The sequence below is a fragment of the Loxodonta africana genome, chromosome 4, assembly GCF_030014295.1.
Source record: "Loxodonta africana isolate mLoxAfr1 chromosome 4, mLoxAfr1.hap2, whole genome shotgun sequence".
In the NCBI taxonomy this organism is placed as follows: domain Eukaryota; kingdom Metazoa; phylum Chordata; class Mammalia; order Proboscidea; family Elephantidae; genus Loxodonta; species Loxodonta africana.
Genome location: NC_087345.1, coordinates 54,134,976 through 54,156,051, shown reverse-complemented (window position 1 = coordinate 54,156,051; position 21,076 = coordinate 54,134,976). Strand labels below are relative to the sequence as shown.

Here is a 21,076-nt window from a genome sequence, read left to right as displayed (position 1 = left end):
TTTTTTTGTACAACTATTATTATAACAGCCTCTTCTAGTTATGAAAACTACTACCATTCATTCATAAAAATTCTGTTGCTTTTATTGCTTTGAAAAGTGTCACAGTCATCCGGTTATGGGCATGAAAAATACTGCTAAAGACAGGCATGAATTTTCCAATATTTAATATACTATTTGTTTTAGGAATTACTGTTTTTTTCTTCTAACAACTTATTCTCTTTTCAGTGTTTGAGTCCACACAGAACTCTCTGCAGCATCTTTGTTCTTATGTGTTCACTTATGTGTCTAGTTTGTATATATATTTTTTTATCCCAGAAGTTTCTTGAATGCTCTCTCTGCAGTATCCTGTCTATGCTGAGTATTCAGAAAGCCATAATGCTGGAAGCAATTGATATTTTTTATGTTTCAGCTTTGAAAATACAGTGTTACCTGGATCATTGCCTCTTTATTTTTTATTTTTATTTCTTTATTTTCGTGGTTGTTTGCATTGTCCATTCATTTGTTTATTTTTTAGATGTTAGTTTCTTTTTGAGAATTGGTATTGACCAAAAATTCTCCTGAGAGTAAAACTCCATGTTTATTTTCTGAAGGTTATAAATTGGCAGGTACCATAAACTTAGAAAATAAATCCTGTCCTTGTTGTTGGAATAGTGTTTTAAACAGTTAACAAATTTATCAATATAAAAATTTTAAAACAGAATAAAATATGAGGAAATATGTTTTTCAGGGTCTTTAGCAAAAATGTTAAAAATGCAAAAAACTGTAATTACAGTAATATGAAGACAATATTATTTCCATCATTCATTAAATGCAGATCTCTCCCAAGATTTTCACCAACCTATAAATAAAAAAAAATTTTAAAAATTAAATTTTTTTTTAATAAATTTCTGTCACATATAATTATAAAAAAACCCAAAAAGCCAAACCTGTTAAAAAGCCAAACCTGTTGCCATCAAGTCTGTTCCGACTCATAGTGGCCCTATAGGACAGAGCAGAACTGCCCCGTAGAGTTTCCAAGCAGTGCCTCGTGGATTCAATCTGCCGGCTTTTTGGTTAGCAGCTGTAGCACTTAACCACTACGCCACCATATAATTATAGTCTCCAAAATAATAAGCACTTGCTATCCACTGTTCCAAGTGTGATGTCAAATTTGTATTAATAAAGATAGTCTGATGTGAATACCACTGATATCTGAAAATTAGAATTTTGGTAAGTAGGGCAAAAAAAAAAATTTTTTTTTTTAGGGCAACTTCTTCATACACAAATGTGCCTTGGCGGTACGGTGAGTGAAGAGACCTTGGGAGTTCATATCAGAAAAGCTAACTCAGTATTAACTCTTCCTCTTACTAGCAACATGACCTTGGACAAGTCACTTAATAGCCCCTAGCCTCAGTTTCCTCTTACGTACAGTAAGGATAATCATTAGGAGAAAGAAACTAAAATTATAATGTTTAAATAACCTAAGCTATCAAAGTATTTAAATATGTGAATACACACACACATGCATACACACACCCATACATACACACCCACACATAATTCTAACACATATTAAAAATCACAAGGTTTAATTTAAATGATTTTAAAAATAATTATTTAAAAGATACTTTATAACAGGTGATGTTTACCACATCTGCATTTAAATAATGTAAAAGCCAATGCTGTAATAGATGCCATTTCAAAAAAGTGTCCTCAGTTTGTGAATTTACTTAAATTTTATTTAAGGTAACTGTTAATATTTTATATTTTGCACATTACCTATCATAGTACCTGAAGGGCTTGTTGGAAACCTGACCTATGAGTCCATTTCGTCAACTGCAATATATGTAAGCTGGGTCCCACCATCTCAACCTAATGGTCTAGTCTTCTACTATGTTTCACTGAGTTTAACGCAGCAGGCTCCTCGTCACATGAGATCACCTCTAGTTACGTATGAGAGAAGCGTATATTTTGATAATCTGGAAAATACACTGATTACATACTAAAAATCACTCCATCAACAGAAAAGGGATTCTCTGATACCTATACTGCCCAGCAACACATCAAAACTGAAGAAGATGGTAGGCTAGGCCCTTTTATTGCCTATTAAGCAGATTGTTCTCCTCTCTTAAATTATATTGCTTTTGGATAGAAAACATTATTCTTGAAATTATATAGCTTGTGCCATTATCAGAAACACTGGTGGCATGATGGTTAAGAGCTGTGGCTGCTAACCAAAGGTCAGCAGTTCAAATCCACCAGGCACTCCTTGGAAACTCTATGGGGCAGTTCTACTCTGTCCTATAGGGTCGCTATGAGTCAGAATTGACTCCATGGCAATGGTTTTTTTTTGTGTTGAGTGCCAATATCAGTTAATTAGTGTTTTAACAAACATAATAGGCTGTTATATACATTTTTTTAAATTAAAATAATTAATAATAAAATTAAATCCATTTATTATTGAAGCCTCTTCTTTTTTTAATGCTAATTCACTTTTGTTTCATTTAATATTCTCTCTTTCTTTTATAGTCCCAGAAACTTCACCAATAATCAACACTTTTAAAAACCTTTCCTCTACCTCAGTTCTCTTATCCTGGGACCCCCCAGTAAAGCCAAATGGTGCAGTAATAAACTATGATTTAACATTACAAGGACCAAATGAAAATTATTCTTTTGTTACTTCTGATAACTATATAATATTGGAAGAGCTTTCACCATTTACATTATATAGTTTTTTTGCTGCTGCAAGAACTATAAAAGGACTCGGTCCTTCCAGTATCTTTTTCTTTTACACAGATGAGTCAGGTAAGCCGAAATCCATATTTCTTCAAATGATTTCATTGTTGCAGCCCTTGCTCTCTCTTTTTAAGGAACAGCATGAAGCATGGAAGAAAGACTATTTGATTGTCTTTTTGTAACAGATTCATCTACTTTGCTGAACTTTTTTTTTCCTCCTTTCTTTTTTTAATTGGAGCTTCAGAACAAAGTGTTCTGTTTAAAGCTATTTTGGAATGACTGTGTTCCAAGTACAAACACATAATTATTTCTGATATTCCTTTCTGAAATTGAAAAGGAATCATTATGTAAATCTTTTTTTAACTAGTGTCTTCAAGAAGTTACAGTCACGATGCTAATTTTATGGTAAAATTTTATGAATGTAAGTTTTATAATGTGTTTCCCTGCAGTGCCTTTAGCACCTCCTCAAAATTTGACTTTAATCAACTACACTTCAGACTCTGTATGGCTGAAATGGAGTCCAAGTCTTCTCCCAGGCGGTATTGTTAAAGTATATAGTTTTAAAATTCATGAAAATGAAACTGATACTCTATTTTATAAGGTAGGTTGATTATAACAGTATATGTCTATTTCGAATTTTCAGAAATTGATTTTAAACTATTTTGACAGATGGGGAAAAAACTGACTGCTTTAAATTAAACAAGGACCAACCATCTTTAAAAAGAAAACTTTGCTTTTTATGATTTAAGAACACATTTGTGAGATATGTGAACTAATACTTATAAACTTATTTCCTTAGACTTTGTATCTTCTAAATAGTTACACCGTTTTGTTAATGCTGGAAAGTATATGGTAATTTTTTTTTTTTTTTGGCTTATTCAAAACCTGTTTTTATCTTAAATGTAATGTACTTCCATTTATTTTTATAAGAAGTACCAAGTGAAGTTTTTAACCTCTTTATAAAAAGTATTCGTACTGGACTTTGGATCATTTTCCCTCATAGTGTAAGATGCCACACTAATTGGTCTTTTAATATGTATCATTATTCTATTACTTCAACACCAATTTGTTTGTGGAACTAAATAATACCCCTTTCGTCCTCCATTTGTAGGGTCCAGAATCAGTGAAACATAGCCACAGAACTGATGTAATAAAATGTCTCAAATATACTTGTATGATTTCTATATTTAATTGCCAAAATATAATTAATTAGTATTTGTTTAAGGAAGGTTTTTCCCCCCAAAGGCAAATGAAGTACTGAAGTGATCTTATTTAGTTACAGCAAGAACAGTGTAAAAAAAAAAATACAGGAAACATTTTGTCCAATATATATGTAGTTACAATTTATCACTGATGGTAAATCTTTTTTATAGCATGTGTAGCTCACAAAATGAATAGTAAAAATCAAAGCTGTGATGAAGGTTATGTCATCAGGAATGATGACTTCTTTCTGGAAACCAAGATATTAGTTTAAAATCTGATAGGCTGAGTAGAATTCAAATAATATTACTCCATAAATGTGGAAGCTGTTTCCCAGAAGTGTGAAATTAGATTAATGACACTAAGCCTCTAGCCGTCTAATATTTATCCTCTGTCTAATCTTAAAATTTCCCCATTTTTTATTTGCTTTGTCTATATGGGTCTCTAGGAAATGGATATCCAAAGGGAAAAAGAATCATTTTCTTAGAGAAATCACATTCTTAGGATAATTGCCTACTCTACTCAAGTGTGGCGTGTATATGTGACCTAATCTTTCTGGAGCAGCAATCTCTCACATACATAGACATGATAAAACAGGGGCTCTGGTGTCAGATTGCTAGGTTCAAATCCTGTCTCTGAGACTTACTGTGCTGCATTTGAAAAGTTGCTTAAGTGCTCTATGACTCAGTTTCTTCAAGTGAAAAATGGTAATTATAAAGGTGCACACATAAAAAAGTGATGATCGTAAGAGAAAATCTATATAACACGTTAAGAACAGTTCTGGGCATGTGATAAACATGTTAGCTATTGTTATTGTACATTGCTTTAAAAAGTAACAAAAACAGTCATCCAGCATTGTATTAGCAGTATGCATAAAATGACAGTGTGCCATTGCCTGAGTATGAGAATAACTTATATTCTAAGATTTCTAGACATACTTACTGTTTTCTCAGTAGAAATGGTACCATTAATATTTAACTAGTAATAAAAACATAATCCTTATACCATAAGATATTTTATTTTGAGGGGAGAAAGGAAGAGTAGTTTTTTTTTTAATCTACTACTTATGATTACTCCTTTTAAAAATTTTTTGCATCAATTTTCATAATCTTATTTTCTACCAAATTCCTCTAAATGTTGTCTTTAAAAAAAAAAGTCATGCCATCTTTTTTCTTTCTCAACATCTAATTTACTTTATCTAGTTTCCTCCCACTTACTAGCTTTCTTTCATAGTGTATTATCCTGTTTTTCTCTCTTTCATCTATTCCTATGTCCTGACAATATCCATTTCTGTTATTTCTTTTTCTTTTTTCTTTATGCTTTCAAATTATCTGTGTGTTTGTAGAGACAGAATAATCCCAGAATCAATTGAAATGTAACTTTCATCCTGGTCAATCCACTGTGGTCCACAGATAGTGAGATCAGTAGGATCCAGGTGTACTGGTGACCCTGATCACCAGACATGGTGAAAGAAGTTATTCATTTAGTAAAAAGTTTGTTTAAAATATGTTCAGAAATATTCATCACTCATAGCTCACTCTCACAACTTACACTTGTGCAAATATGTTTACTACCCAAAAAGCACACTTTTCATTATAATCTCTTGGGTTCAATAATTTCTCTGCTTACTAGCCTTTCCTGACCAGAATAAAAATTTATCTGTTTTATGTCAAATTTCTTCTTAGTCAGCAATTAATTATAGTGTTCCCTAGTTAATATAAAAATTCCTTGATGCCAGGGACCATGTCTTATATGTTTTTATAATCTCCAGGTTATCTAGCAGTATGCTTGATAAATAGCAAGTGTTAAAGGATAGTAGAATGGGTGGAAATAGTATGATAAAAAACTACTAAAGGATGTTAATGACTTTCTATAGATTATTCTAAAATATGATTCTAACTGTAAATACCATGAGAGTCTGTATTCTTGTTAAATTTGGGCTACTGAAGTGTTAAATAAATAAGCCGAAGTGGTTTATATTTTACATCAGATACAATGTAATGTTCCTAAGGTTATGCTACATACAAGATTGTCTTCTCTTTCTACGAAGATAACTGACCAATCTTAACTGCTCTCTCAGTTACGACAATTATCCTTGAATACAGACTTTGTTCTTAATGGTACATTTTCTATGAGAAAGCATATTCTTCTCCAGGCAAGTTTGAGAACTGTTTTATTCCTCTTTTCATTGTTTTCAGAACAGAATGTATCAAATTAGAAATTTAGGAGTTGTCTGGGAAAACTCCCAATTTAAGCTCCATTGGAGCAGAGATTTTGTTTTATTAACCTAGCATACACCAAAAAATCCATTACTGTTGAGTCTATTCTGACTCATAGTGACCCTATAGGACAGAGTAGAATTGCCTCCTTTGGTTTCCAAAGAGCTGCTGGTGGATTCGAACTGCTAACCTTTTGGTTAGCAGCTGAACTCTTAACCACTGCACCACCCGGGCTGCATTCAACAGTGTCTGTTGAATAAATTAATATATTCAACATTCAAATTAATTTTAATACTGAGTATTAAAAAAAATGAATTTAGATGAATTTGAGAATGGTCAAGTATAGTTGGATTTAAACTAGGGACTTTAATTTTCACGTATTAAGGAAGTAATCAGTATATAATTCCAGGTAAGGATCAGGAAGAAAGACAAATTGAAAACAAAATACCTTAGCTTTTAAAAAGGGCAATCTTATAATTCTTCAGGACAGAAAGGTTGCCTGGTTCATCCTTGAGTCATAAGCTAAGCACCCCTCCTGATGTAAAACAAATATTTAATATTGGGTTCACTTTAATTTGAAATTGATGTGCTTATTAAATTATATAAAAAAATAGAAAAAAGAAGTATTCAAGTATTTCTTCCAATCACAACATTTTGATGATGCAGTATAACTAAGAATTTCTTTCTGTTTTTCAGAATATTTCAGGTTTTGAAACTGAAACCAAGCTCGTTGGACTGGAACCAGTCAGCACCTATTCCGTCAGCATATCTGCTTTTACCAAAGTTGGAAATGGCAATCAATTTAGTAATGTAGTAAAATTCACAACCCAAGAATCAGGTTGGACCCAGTTTTTCTGAGCCAACAAATGTTTCATTTTTATATTTAGCACTTTCCTCTTCCCTTTCTCAGGTTATGTGACAAAATATCCGTATTTAATAATCCACTCAAGGAGAAGTTCAATTTCAGTGTCTTTTTTTTAAAGACTAGACTGAGTCTTGTTCTCTGAAATTATATATGTACATTCACACATACAAATTTACACATGGCTTTTCCTTTCCAATTGTGAAAGTTGTAATAAAAGACTAATTTTTGAACAAAGTAGGCCTCTAGATGTCTGTGGAAATTACTTAACTCTTAGTACCATCAGAGACAGTTGGGTAAAAAAAGGGGAGAACATGCAGCAGTCACTCTAAACAGGGTAATTTTTATTTTTATGAGACAACACCAAAACTTTCCTTTAAAAAGAGAAGTGTGAACACTAGTCACTTCCTAAGTTCTCTACTTTCCTGTAGTCCCTTTTGTGACATGTGAGGGAAGCTCTGAAATACCATTAGCCTAATCAATCATCCTGATCTAATTAATTAAAATACCAATACCTGTCAGGTCATCCTCATGTACACATACTATATCTTGCCTTTGTGTGAGTTCTGAATAATTTTTATTTATGAAAGAGTTAGTGGCAGCTTAGAAATATACTTTTCCTTATTTCAACTGGGACATAGGTCTTAAAGATATGCATGGCTTCGTCACTTATTTTTGGTCAACAATTGTTGAATAAACACAAGATTTTGTCCTAGCCACTTCCTCCCAGCACCCTTGGATTCACTTCCTCTTATTTTAATGAACCTCAGAATTAAGATTGGAGATTAAACCAAAAAGAAAAAGAGAAACATTGCCATCGAGTGGATTCCGACTCATAGAAACCATATAGGACAGAGTAGAACTGTCCCATAGGGTTTCCAAGGAGTGGCTGGTGGATTTGAACTGCTGGCCTTTTGGTTAGCAGCCAAGCTCTTAACCACTGTGCCACCAGGGCTCCAACTGGAGATTACTCACTGCTAAGTTAATCATTTTAACATTAATCTATGAATATCTGAGGCTTTTGTCCCCATAAATTGCCTATAAGGGCAGGCTAAGTAAATTGTATGTTTAGTAGATAAAAGAGGAGGATCTAAAGTCAGAGTGTCTTGATTTGAATCCGAGCTCCATGACTTAGTAATTTCATAACTTTGGCAAAATCTCAAGACTCCTCTAAGCCTCTAGATCCTTAACTGAAAAGGGCACACATTGGCAGTACCCATCTTATAAAGTTGTGAAAAATAATAGAAAAGATCTGTATCAAGCACTTACTAGAGTGTCAGACATACACTAAATGATCAATAAATATTATAATTGCAGTCATCCCATTTTATAGATGAAGGAGTCATAGTTCAGGCAGATTAGATGAAAAGGTACGGAGAAAATTAGTGAAGAAACTGAATTAGACCATCAGTCATCTGACCTCTACTCAAAGGTGGACATAAGTATAGGAACTATGAATGATACCACAAAACCAAACCTGCAGTCATTGAGTTGATACTCGTAGAGACCCTACAGGGTTTCCAAAGCTATAAACATCTACAAAAGCAGACTGCCACGTCTTTCTCCCACTGAGCCACCGATGGTTTAAAACTGCCTACCATTCCATTAGCAGTCAGTTATTTTAACCACTGCATCACCAGGGCTCCCTAAATGACTGATTAAAAAAACCAAGCCAAACCCATTGCCGTCAAGTTGATTCAGGCTCATAGCGACCATATGGGACAAAGTAGATCTGCCCCATAGGGTTTCCAAGGAGCACCTGGTGGATTCAAACTGCCAGCCTTTTGGTTAGCTCTTAACCACTGTGCCACCAGGGTTTCCTCAAATGACTGATAGTATATGAAAATGTTAAATCTATAGAGAAAAAAAATTTTTTTAAACAATATTTATGTATCAGGTTAGTAAAAACCAAGGCTAATCTTGTAGAAAGTACTCTGCAAGCCAATAAGTATTTTTATAACAGTAAAATAAAATTATGCTACAAATAGAAAATTTCTATCCTTAACAGTTATAACAGCTGGCTAGTTCACTGTTTTGAGGTTACAGAGTCAGTGAAATTGGTGTTCACAAAACATTCAGTTCACAAAACGAAAGCATAAGTTTAGATTTAGGAACTGAATTTAGGCAAATTGTTAACTAGCTCTTTTAACTTATGAAACTATTGCTTTAAGTTTTGTTTTTTTTTAATAGGAAAGTTAATAATTAATGATATTTAATTGTCAGAGCCATTGATCAGCATGGAAGTTGTCCTTTCTTTAAATTCAAACATTTCATAAGTATTGTCCTTTATACTGACGCCTTTATCCTACAGAGGGAGAATGATTTGTAGGATATAAATTTAGGCCAGGGGAGAGAATTGTAGGCACAGCAGAGATTACTTGATAGTTCTTTAAATCACTGTATTTTATACAATGGAAGCAAGTTATTTTCTTTCATTGCTTGATGTTTTAATCTATGAATTGACCAAATACTAGTTTTCCTTCTACCAACATCTTTTTACTGTAATAAGAAAAGCTCCCCTACTAAGGTTATACATTAGAGGACATTAGTAATCAGTCATTTAAATGGAAAGTAACCAGTCTCTCCAATCTGCAGTAACTTTGGTGGTCAGGTTATTGCTCCTAAATCTGGTCTGTCACACTTAAAGGAAATCTGAAAAATTGCATTACTTCTAAGTCAATTAAAAAAATTCTAGAAACTAGAACTCCCTAAACCTTCCCTCAGATGACTTCCAGAAAGGTACTGAAGGATAAGATCTTCACAATTCCTCTAAGGAAGCCGTCGCAATATAAAAGCAGAACCCCCTACATTGGTCCAGATGTGCCACCATAGGGAGGCACTTACATCTAAGACTTTCATAATAAGGTTCCATAATAAAGTATTGCTAAGACTACTCCTTTCTGATTAAGGGAGCAGGCATCAGCCACTATCTGGGATTGGGGCCACATAGTTGCTTCTGCGAATTTGAGGGCATGATTGCTGCCTGGGCCTAGAAAAATGTTCAATGACTGATTCAATATTAGAAGGATTGTAAAGATAGAACAGCAAATGGACCAACTATCATTTGATTCAGCCTATGTCAAGAACTTTTGAGCATATCTTGAAAGTTTGGTGTCTTAGTTATCTAGTGCTGCTGTAACAGAAATACCACAATTAGATGGCTTTAACAAACAGAAATTTATTCTCTCACAGTTTTAGGAGGCTAGAAATAAGAATTCAGGGCGCCAGCTCTAGGGGAAGGCTTTTACTCTCTGTTGGCTCTGGGGAAAGTCCTTGCCTCCTTTCTACATCTATGGGCCTGGTGTGCCTTGGAGATCTCCATGTGTCTTGGCATCAGTCTTCCCCTGTGTCCAGCATGTTCTCAGTGAAGGGACCCCAAGCCCAAAGGATGTGCTCCGCTCCCAGCTTTACTTTCTTGGTGATAGTGAAGTCCCTTCCTTCTCTGCTCACTTCTCTCTCTCCTTTCATCTTTTGTAAAATAAAAGGTGTGATTCAAGCAAGGGTGTGACTTGAGTAAGGGCATGACTTACATAAGGGTGTGACTTGATCAATGGTGTGACTTGAGCCACACTCTCTTGTAAGGCTGTGACTCAAGATACACCCCACACTGATCCTGCCTCATTAACATATAGAAATTAGAATTTACGATACATCACAAAATGGAGGATAATTACATCAGATCACAAGGTAGGGAACAACCACACAATACTGGGAATCATGGCCTAGCCAAGTTGACACATATTTTTGTGGGACAGAATTCAATCTGTGATAGTTGGTATATTAAATTTTTATTCAATCTCTATCCCTAACCAGGATTCTATCTAGCAATAACAGAATTCAATCATTTATCTACTAAATGTGCATACATTTTAACTTTGGGCATCTGTTTATCTTTTAAGTTCCAGATGTTGTACGGAATGTGCAATGTATGGCAACTAGCTGGCAGTCAGTTTTACTGAAGTGGGATCCACCTGAAAAGTCAAATGGAATAATTACACATTATATGATAACAATGGAAAAGAATTCTACAAAAGTCTCTCCGCAAGATCACATGTATACTTTCATGAAACTCCTTGCCAATACCTCATATGTTTTTAAAATAAGAGCTTCAACCTCAGCAGGTGAAGGCGATGAGAGCATATGCAACGTCAGCACACTACGTGAAACAGGTAACTCTAACAAGAAACAGGTAACTATTTGTAGACCATGTCATACATTTCTCGGTACCATTTACAATATGTATACCATATTTACCTTCAATATATAAAACATGTATTGCAAAATACGTTTTTTCTATCCCATTGCAGCCCAGTACCAGCCATGTAGTTCACTGATTTTTCCCTATAACATTGGGATATTGGAAGAAGAATCAAAAGATAAAACCTGTTTTACTATGTTTACATGAGTATCTTTCATTATACAAACCCCTAACTTACTCAATTATACTTTATCGTAACTGGAAATAAGGAATGATCATGTAAATATTTCAGTATATTTTTTTTCCTTAATTGTTTTTATGGAATTCTAGATTCTTTCCTGGGCTCCCTAGAAGCAGATCAGACTCACTTTCATCTAGTTCTCTTTTTTTGACACCAAGCTTTATCGTTCATATTATTTGAATACAAATACTCAGGTTACTGAGCTACAGTCTACAAAAAAAGTAACTCTCACTCTTCCTAACAGCGCTCCATCCTATGTCATAGTCTTCTCCATCCTTTACCATCTCCAATATTATACATGCTCATCTGAATTAAAACCTGATTTCTTTCTAGTAACACTCATTGCCTGGAAGCCTTCCTAATGGGAGCTGCTCTTTCTCTCATTCCTTCTGAAGAGGGGGCACTAGCGTAATTGTTTTCCTTAGCCACATCCAGATTCTTTACCTTGGAAACATCTTTCAACCCATCTCCACTTTTGAAATCCGCATTGCCTAATATTATTACAATTTTCTGTCTTTGAGGCTGTAAACTACAGAACTTCAAGACATGACCTACCTTCTCTCTGATTTCAGCATCCTTGATCTGTATCCTTTCCTTTTTGTCTTGCCAGTACAACATTCCTTCAGACTTCAGTGTTCTGTCTATCTAAGGTGAAACAGATGCATTTCAACAAATGCCATCTCTTGCTCCTTAGATCCCAACCATGTCATTGTGACTCATCTTCCAAGAAGGTTACAAAACTCTGAGGGGGTCCCACGTTTGTTTCCCCCCAGAGGCTGATTGCTGAATATTGCTATAAAGAACACAGAGTTCTACCTTGTTCAACTATGAACTTACTCTCTCTGACTTTTCCAGCTACTCCACAATCTTCTATGCATCTCTGATAACACTCTTGTCAATTGTTTATAGGGAAATTCTCTTACTCTGAACCTAGGCAATCCTATCATCCATATTTAATGCTGTTATTTATTTTGCTAGTAACATCAAAAGTAGATTTGCCCTCCTTCACATCGAAATCTACCCATCTCTTTATTTGAACTCCCCAGATAGTGTCCTCTTTCAGGAAAGCCATTGCCTTCTTCTTTTCAAGGATCTAGTTGCTCATTTTTCTTTCAATCTCATGTCTCCTCTAGAACCTTACTCCATCAGCTTTTTCTACTCTGTCCTGCATTCTTCTTCTCCCTCTCCTTTTTTCCCTTTTGATCTATCTTCTTAGCTTAATTATGCTCTTTAACCCATTTTTTTTTCTGTAAAAATTTGTAAAAACTGCAAAATACCTTCATTTGATCTTGATTCTATCTTGAAATAATAGCCTTTATTTTCACTTTTACTTATTTCAAAATTAAGAGTCGCGAACACCAACTATGTTTTCACCACCTTTCAACCTTTTCAAATTGCTTTCCACAAACCTCCTCTTCTAAGAATGCACTTAATGTACACCAGTAATCCTGGCCTTCAAGTCTTTTATCAGTTCTTATATCCGTTGAAAACTTTGTGACACTGACCTTACTGATCACCACCCTTCTGAAATCTCTTTCCCTTGATTCTCCTCCTACTTTTCCAGGTGTTCTGTTGTATACTCTTCTTATTCTCATGCCCTAAATTGGGGACTTCCCCCAAGTTTATACTAAGCCATTTCTATTTAACCCTTATCCAGTTGATTCTATAAATTTGTTTTGTCTGTGGGAATGAAACTCCAATCCATATTTATGGTTCTAAGACTGTTATCTTCAGCAGCAGTCCATTTCCAAGAAATCGCTAGAGATTTTCAACTGAGAACCTGGTTGGCCTATCAATCCCAAATATATTTGAAATGAATATATGTTACATGAAATCTTCTCTTCCTGACTTATCTATACCTGTTCTTGACAGTCATTTAGACCCAAACCATATATTTTTATGTAATTTCTCCCTTATTTTTCCTATATGTAATCAGATCTTACCAATTCAGTCCCCACTAGGGCTCTGCAATTTGCCCCTTTTTCTCCAGTTTGACTGCCACCAGTATATATCAAACCCTTGTGGAATTGTGTAATGATATCTAACTAGCCTCTCTGTCTTACCACCACACTAAGCTAGCCTATCCATCAACTTAATTTTTCTCCTAACCACTTTAACTGCATTGGTTTTAACATATAATTACCAAACACTTATGTGTTGACAGTTAAAATTTATTATCTGAAAGGTTCAGGTTAGACATACAGATTTGGTTTTCTAAAGTATAGAGGTGATAATGAAAGACACAATGTGTAGGAGATTGCCCAAAATACTCCAAACGTTTTAATTAGTCTCATTTCTGAGATACAAAATGTATCCCAGAATTAATCACCAATTAGAATTGGGCTCCCGCCTAGCACTCCATTCTATGCCCCACCACTGCATCTCCTCACGTAGTCAATGCCTCCAGTCAAACTTAATTTATTCTGCTCAATATATTTCATTTATTAAACTCAGAACACATTTATCAAGCACCTACTCTGGGCTAATCGACTTGACGGCACACAACAACAACATGGGCTAATTATTTTACGAGAGTCTCTTCTTTAAATGTACGTAGCACTTTTTCCCTGTCAGACTGTTTTGTTCCCTTTAACTATATTGTTCTTGTCCCTTTCTATGTCACACAGAATTGTATTCCTTCTTAAAAATGCCACTTAAGTGTGGCTTGTTTTTTTAAATCTTTCAATGATATGTCAAGCTTTAAAACTACGGATTCCTGGGTTTTACCCCAGAGTTGCTGAATCATGGTCTTAGGGGTAAGCACCCAGAACCTGTATGTTTAAGCATCTCTCCAGGTGATCTAATGTTCTGCAAGTTCTGGGAATACTGGAGGAGATCACCCAGGAAGTTTGATGACAGGTGATATGTAGCCCTGAGGACAGGCAAACAATGTCGGAGAGGTCCAGGAAGGAGTGACAGGTGCTTTCTCAGCGGGTGGGCTACAGATCATGGCTATGCACAGTCTGGGAGAAGGAAATAGTGTATGTTCAAATCCAGGCAGGTGGTCAGCATCAGGGTGGTCTGGTACCAGGTAAAATGGTCACACTGGATGGTAGCTAAGCCTTAGAGAACGGGCAAAAATTTAAAAAAAAAAAAAAAAAGGAAGGAAGGAAGAAAGAAAAGCGAACAGGAAAACAACTCTTAAAGACATGAGAGGTTCAGGACCTATAAAACAAGGCAGAGGACTCATTTATTGGACCTGGTGTTCAAGGTGATGGCTTAGTCATAAAGATGAAGCAATTCAGTTAGTAGAAGTGAGAGACAAAGTGGCAGTGTGCACTTGGTGTAGAGTCATCTGAACTTAAATTACAAGTCTTTGTAAAATTCCCCTAATTAGGGAATTGAATTGGGTCTTAAAATTAAAAGGACGTATGAATGGAAATTGAAGGAATTCTGAATCGGTGAATTTCAGTTATTAGACGTATTGTACATAGTGTGTACTCTCTTACTACTAAAAATCAATGTTTCTCAAAGTTTGGACTCTGACTCCCTGCATCCCTCATTGTTAAAAATATCATCCCTGAGGCTCTGCTCCAGGCCTATGGCATCAGAATTTGAGAGTTAGGACTCAGAAATCTTTATTTAAATAAAATACGTGTGTGACACAGTTATTGAAATTTGAGAACCACGCTATTCCACTGTAAATTCTTTGCTTTTGGTGGCCATGTCTTACTTGTCTTTATTTTATTCACAGTTCCTGGCAGAGAACCCTGGGCCTTGTAGGTACTCAAATGTTTGTAGGAAACAAAGGAATGAATTGTTTTCTTCTAAACCTCATCATTTTTCATGAGGGTTTTTATTTCAGTGTAGTATATTATTTCTACATGTCCAGCAGGCAAAAATATAGATATTTCCTCTCAGGCAGATAAAAAATGTTTTAATTAAGCAGCTTCATTGATATGAAACATGAATATTAATTGCTGCTTCAAAAATACTTGAATATTTTTTATTTTTAAAATTAAGTTTCAGGTCTAGTGTGTAATTTTATTTATGATTACAATACTTATTAGGAGAATAATTTGCTTTTATCTGGGTTCACATGAATTGTTTCTTGATGAGAGGTTAGTAAGAACTGGGGAGTCATTGTTCAGAATGGAAACAGTTTTATAGCGTTTGCAAACTTCTAATTTATGGTGGTCTAAGATTAGTCACAGTGTACAGCCAGCTCTGAGTCACTGACTCTGTACTTATTTTTGACATAAGTGAAATCAAATTTTGCTCACTCTCTCATTGCTTAGTGTCTGACCTTAACATTCCTTCCAGGGATTATTGGGTTATTTTTTCAGTGTAAACTTGGTCATATGTAGACACAGCTAACCATGCATCATGACGATTAAATTTATGAGGAGATTAGTGTTTGGTGTCTAAACTGGCTCCATTGTCACAGTCAAACATGTTGGAATGGGGCAGTATAAATAAAGTGCCCCAAACTTGGTACTTTTAACAGCATTTTATGTAAAAATATATCATATATACCAATAAAAAAATATAGTAAGACCATGTGCATGTGAGGTTTAACTCTTAAATCCTGGAATTGGTTAGAAATGCATGAAATTATCCTATTACCATCAAATCTTAGTAAGTGTGGTGATTTAATACTGAGTTTTAAAATTTTCTGTTTTCTTGGTGGAAGGTAATTTTACAGTTTGGATTTATTCAAAGGTCTTCCAATTTCAATAATTTGGAACCAAAGGAGAAAATAAGCTACATTCCCTAAGATGCCTAAAACTTAATTGTAGGAAAAGTGGAATATGCAGTTATGGTTTTTAGGAGTGTTCTTTTCAGCAGTGATTTGTTTATTAGTTTTATGTCCAGTGCAAAATATTGGGCATATGCAGAACCCAGTGGAAGTCCACTGCAAATATTTTAATGGTACAGTATGGTTGGATGTAAATGTGTTCAATATCCCTAATTTTTTTTTTTTCTCCTTTTCCACTCCTTGGTTCTTTTAAACATCCCAGTACTGTTTAATAGCATATACGTAAACTTGATCCTCATCTGCTAAGATTTGGCTGCCATTCCCCTAAAAACTGTATTAAAAATGCATTTGTTCCTTTTATTGGGACTATTATTTTGTGGATGCCCCCAAACATTGGGCAAACATAATCGCCCAATCTGAAATCAATGGCCAGGTTATGATTATGGCTAAATCTGAGCTCCGTTTGCCACCATGTTTTTTATATAGAATATGTATGTGAATTATAAGGATTTATACCATTTTTAAGTACTGTTGAGTAGGTTGGATATGGGTGGTAAAAGTATTTCTCATGGTTGCAAATTAGGCACTAATTCAAAACTTTACTTTTTCCTTTGCGTGCATCCCAATTACTCTGTTCTCCTTCACCCATCCCCTGAGTTGAGATGAGGAGTCAAGGATGCAAGAAAATTGAATGACTCCATTTGTTCTTAAGCAAGTGAATTGACACCTTCTATTTGGCAGTGAATAATTGCTAGAAGCACAAAAGCCATTATTGCCAGTCACGGATCAGAGAGAAATAACTACTAGCATTACTAATCTAATTGAAATTCAGTTGTATTTACAAAATATATTTCAAATTGATTAATATTAAATACAACGTTTTTCTTAAAAGATGATAAATCTTTTTTGTATACTCCTAGTGCAGTGGAAAGCTGGACAAGAAAGCTGTATTTACTTCTTTCTGTATGCAGGGTATATATTTGAGTCCTAAATTTGAGATCAGATGGCAACGGAGATTTCTGCCCTGTACCTCCAAATAACTTCACTATTATTGTAAGGCATATCCAGTAAATATAAAACAACTAAAGAAAAACCTACATAATATATTGGTCAACTGTAGGATTTATGAGAAACAAAAAACCAATTTATGAGAAACAAAAAGTCGATTCTGAGTCATAGCGACCCTGTAGAACAGAGTAGAACTGCCCCATAAGGTTTCTAAGAGCGGCTGGTAAATTTGAACTGCCGACTTTTTGGTTAGCAGCCAAGCTCTTAACCACTGTGCCACGTATTGAAGAAGTGGGGGTATGAATTGAATGCTACTTATTTGTAGCTTCAGAATGACTTTATAGGAAGAGTTTGAGGCTAGTCACCCAATTAGAAAAGGATGATAAGGTATTTTTCTTGAATCTTGAATTTTATGGTCAGGTACACTAATGTTTACTTAGATTGTTTTACATAGATCAATAAAATAGTAAAGCTTCCTAAATATTCTTTATTTCTTGTTCCTTAATATGCTATCAAGAAAATACCAATTGTGAATATCAAAGAATATTCTTATTTTTATTTGAGGTATCTTGGATGATGGGTGACTTAACTAGCGTTTCTGTAACACGAATACCACAAATGGGTGTCTTTAAAGAACAAGAACTTAATTTTCTCACAGTCCTGGAGACTAAAAGTCCAAATCAGGGTCTCAGATGTGTAAATTCCTTTCGTGTCGGTAGTCCCAGGTGTTCCTTGGTTCCTGGTGATTCTTATATGGCATCTGTCTTCCATAATATGTGTATGCCTCTGTGTCTACTCTAATCTTTTTATAACTCAGAAGTGACTAGGTTTAGAATCCACCCTACACTAGTATGACTTCAACTAATTGATTACATTGCATTTGGTCACATTATAGAAGGTAATGTGCTATATCCACATTTAATCTCACAATTAAATCATAACAGCATATGGCCAAGATTTAAATTCATATATATATTTTTTGGAGGGTGCACAATTTATTCCATAACAGTGGGGCAGTGGGGGTGTATGCAACCTGAAGGAGACTATGGTTGGGCTAAAGTATTATTCATGAAAAGAGTGAAATTAATAGATAAAATCAAAACCAAACCCACTGTCATTGACTCAGTTCCAACTCATAGTGACTCCCTGTGTTATGAAGTAGAATTGCTCCATCAGGTTTTCTTGGCTATAATTTTTATAGAAGCAGATCACCCAGCCTTTCTTCTTCAGCATCACTGGGTGGGTTTGAACTGCCAACATTTATGTTAGTAGTCAACTGCAAACCATTTGCACCAAATAGGGACTTCTGAGATTAATAGATAGAAGGAAAGTAGTAGACATTCTAAGATATAGCAAGAGAAAATGCATAGCAGAAGTAAGACTGAGATGGGAGCCCGACTACAAAAACAGTGAAGGGCATTTTATTGGAGAGAGTGTAGAAGGGAAAATTAAATAGCTAAAATTGACTGTACATCACTCTTGGTTTTGTATGACTGAGAGAGTTTGAATACAATATAACGGAAAATCAGGAACTCTTTCATTTAAAGTAGGAAAACAGCATCAGTAACTCTAAAATGCCAATTGTTTGAGGACCATTTTCCTAAATACCGTAGTAATTTCTTCAGATGCAGATGGATTTTTTCATTACATATTTACTGAGTCTCCCAAGTCACAGATAATATAATCCAAAATCATTTCAGTAATCCGTAAGGCCCTCCTTCAACCCACAATACTCTTCCCTAGCTATCTATATAACGTCCTTGGAAAGTTATATTGTTACAAAGGTTATATGTCCTTCGCCTCCTTGAAATTTATCCTCATGCTACCAGAAGAGGATTTCATTAGAATTGAATATCCTCCCAGCTAGAATTTTCTATCTCCCTTTCTGGCTTTACTTTTCTTGTATGTATCACTTCTGTGGATCTGTCTTCACTACCATATATGTTCTATTAGGATAGAGATAGGTTTTTGTGTAGTTCACACCTGTTTCCAGTGCCCAGAAGAGTCCCTGGCATATGGTGATACTTAATAAATATACTATGAATGAATGCATAGGCCTAGAAGAGTGATAGATACAAAGTAGTGCCTAATATGCATGCATTGGCTGCCTTAAGTAGGAACTTTCAGTCAGAAAATTATTTTTAGACAATTATGTGGTAAAACATCTGAAAAAGTATGTCATCACAGATGTATTATTTAGTTAAACTTTTAATTTTGAGGTAGTTATAGATTCACATGCAGTTGTAAGAAATAACAGATAAATCCTATATACTTATTACTCCATTTTCCCAATGGTAACATCTAGCAAAATTATAATACAATATCACAACTGGGATATTAACATCAATACAGTCAAGATACAGAACATTTCTATCGTAAGAATCCTTGCACCCTAAACCCCTGGCAACCACTAATCCCACTTTTCTATAATTGGTCGTTTTGAGAATGTTATACACATAGTGTTATAAAGTACATAACCTTTTTTTTTTCCACTCAGCATAATTCTCTGGCCGTTCATCCAGATTTTTTTGTGTATCAATAACTTGTTACTTTTTATTGCTAAGTAGTATTCCGTGGATGTACCACAGTTTGTTTAACTATTCACCAGTTGAAGGACATATGTGTTGTTTCTAGTTTTCGGTTATTACAAATAAAGCTGCTGTAAACATATGTGTACAGGCTTTTGCGTGAGTATAAGTTTTCCTTTCTCTCAGATAAATATTGAGGAATACATTGCTGAGTCATATGGTGGTTTCATGTTTAGTTTTTTTAACTGCTCAACTGTATTCTAGAGTTGATGTATCATTTTAAATTCCCTCCAGCAATATATAAACAACCCAGTTTCTCTGCTTCCTTGCCAGCATTTGGTGTTGTCACTATTTTTTATTTTAGCAATTCTGATTGTTTTTGTTAGTTGCCATAAGATTGGCTACAACTCCTGGCAACCTTGTGTGTAACAGAGTTAAACATTGTCCAGGACTCTGCCATCCTCATGATCTTTGATATGTTTGAGCCTATTGTTGAGGCTATTGTGTCATTCTATCTTATTGAGAGTTTTCCTCATTTTTGCTGCCCTCTGCTTTACCAAATATGATATCTTTTTCTATCAACTGGTCTTCTCTGATAGATAATACGTGCAAAGTAAGGAACACGAAGTCTCACCATCCTCGATTCTAATAGGTATGTGGTAATATCTCATCCTGGCTTTAATTTGCATTTTTCTAATGGCTTATAATGTTGACTATATTTCATGTACTTATTTTCCACCTGTAATATGGTCTTTGTTGAAATACCTGTTCCTGATTTTTGCCCATTTTCTTTATTTTTGCCCATTTCTGAATTATTATTATTATTTTTATTTTACTGTTAAATCTCGAGAGTTCTTTATATATTTTAGATACTGGCCCTTGTCAGATAAGTGGTTTGCAAATATTTTATTCCAAGCTGTAGCTTGTTTCTTCTTTTTATTGTGAGGATCTTTTATGCAGAAAAACTTTCATGTTTTGATTAAATCTGATTTATCATTTTTTTCCTTTAATGGATGGTATTTTGGTGTTAAGTTTAAGAGCTTAAACTTGCCTAGCTCTGTTGTTGGTTTATGGTTAGTTGCTGTCAAGTCTGCTCTGACTCTTGGTGACCTTATTTATTACAAAACAAAGTTGCCTGGTCCTGTGCCATCTCCATGATCATTGATATGTTTGTGTCCATTGTTTCGGCTGTTGGTCAATCCATCCCATTGAGTGTTTCCCTTGTTTTCTTTGGCCCTTTATGTTACCAAACATGATGTTGTTTCTTAGTGATTGGTCTTTCCTGATGTTTCCAAAGTAAGTGAGTTGCAGTCTTGTGTCCTTGCTTTTAAGGATACTATTGTATTTCTTCTAAGACTGCTTTGTTTGTTTTTCCGAAAGTCTATGGTATATTCAGTGTTCTTTGC

General features: G+C 34.8%; 1 protein-coding gene across 1 annotated transcript in view; it reads left to right on the top strand.

Annotated features, from left to right (window-relative positions):
- Window positions 1–21,076, top strand: part of PTPRQ (protein tyrosine phosphatase receptor type Q) — a 253,770-nt gene that overhangs the window by 97,406 nt on the left and 135,288 nt on the right. The window contains 6 exon segments of the mRNA XM_003405222.4: window positions 1,768–1,959; window positions 1,962–2,060; window positions 2,509–2,784; window positions 3,165–3,316; window positions 6,831–6,972; window positions 10,896–11,165. Of these exon segments, the coding sequence (XP_003405270.2) occupies window positions 1,768–1,959; window positions 1,962–2,060; window positions 2,509–2,784; window positions 3,165–3,316; window positions 6,831–6,972; window positions 10,896–11,165 (1,131 nt within the window).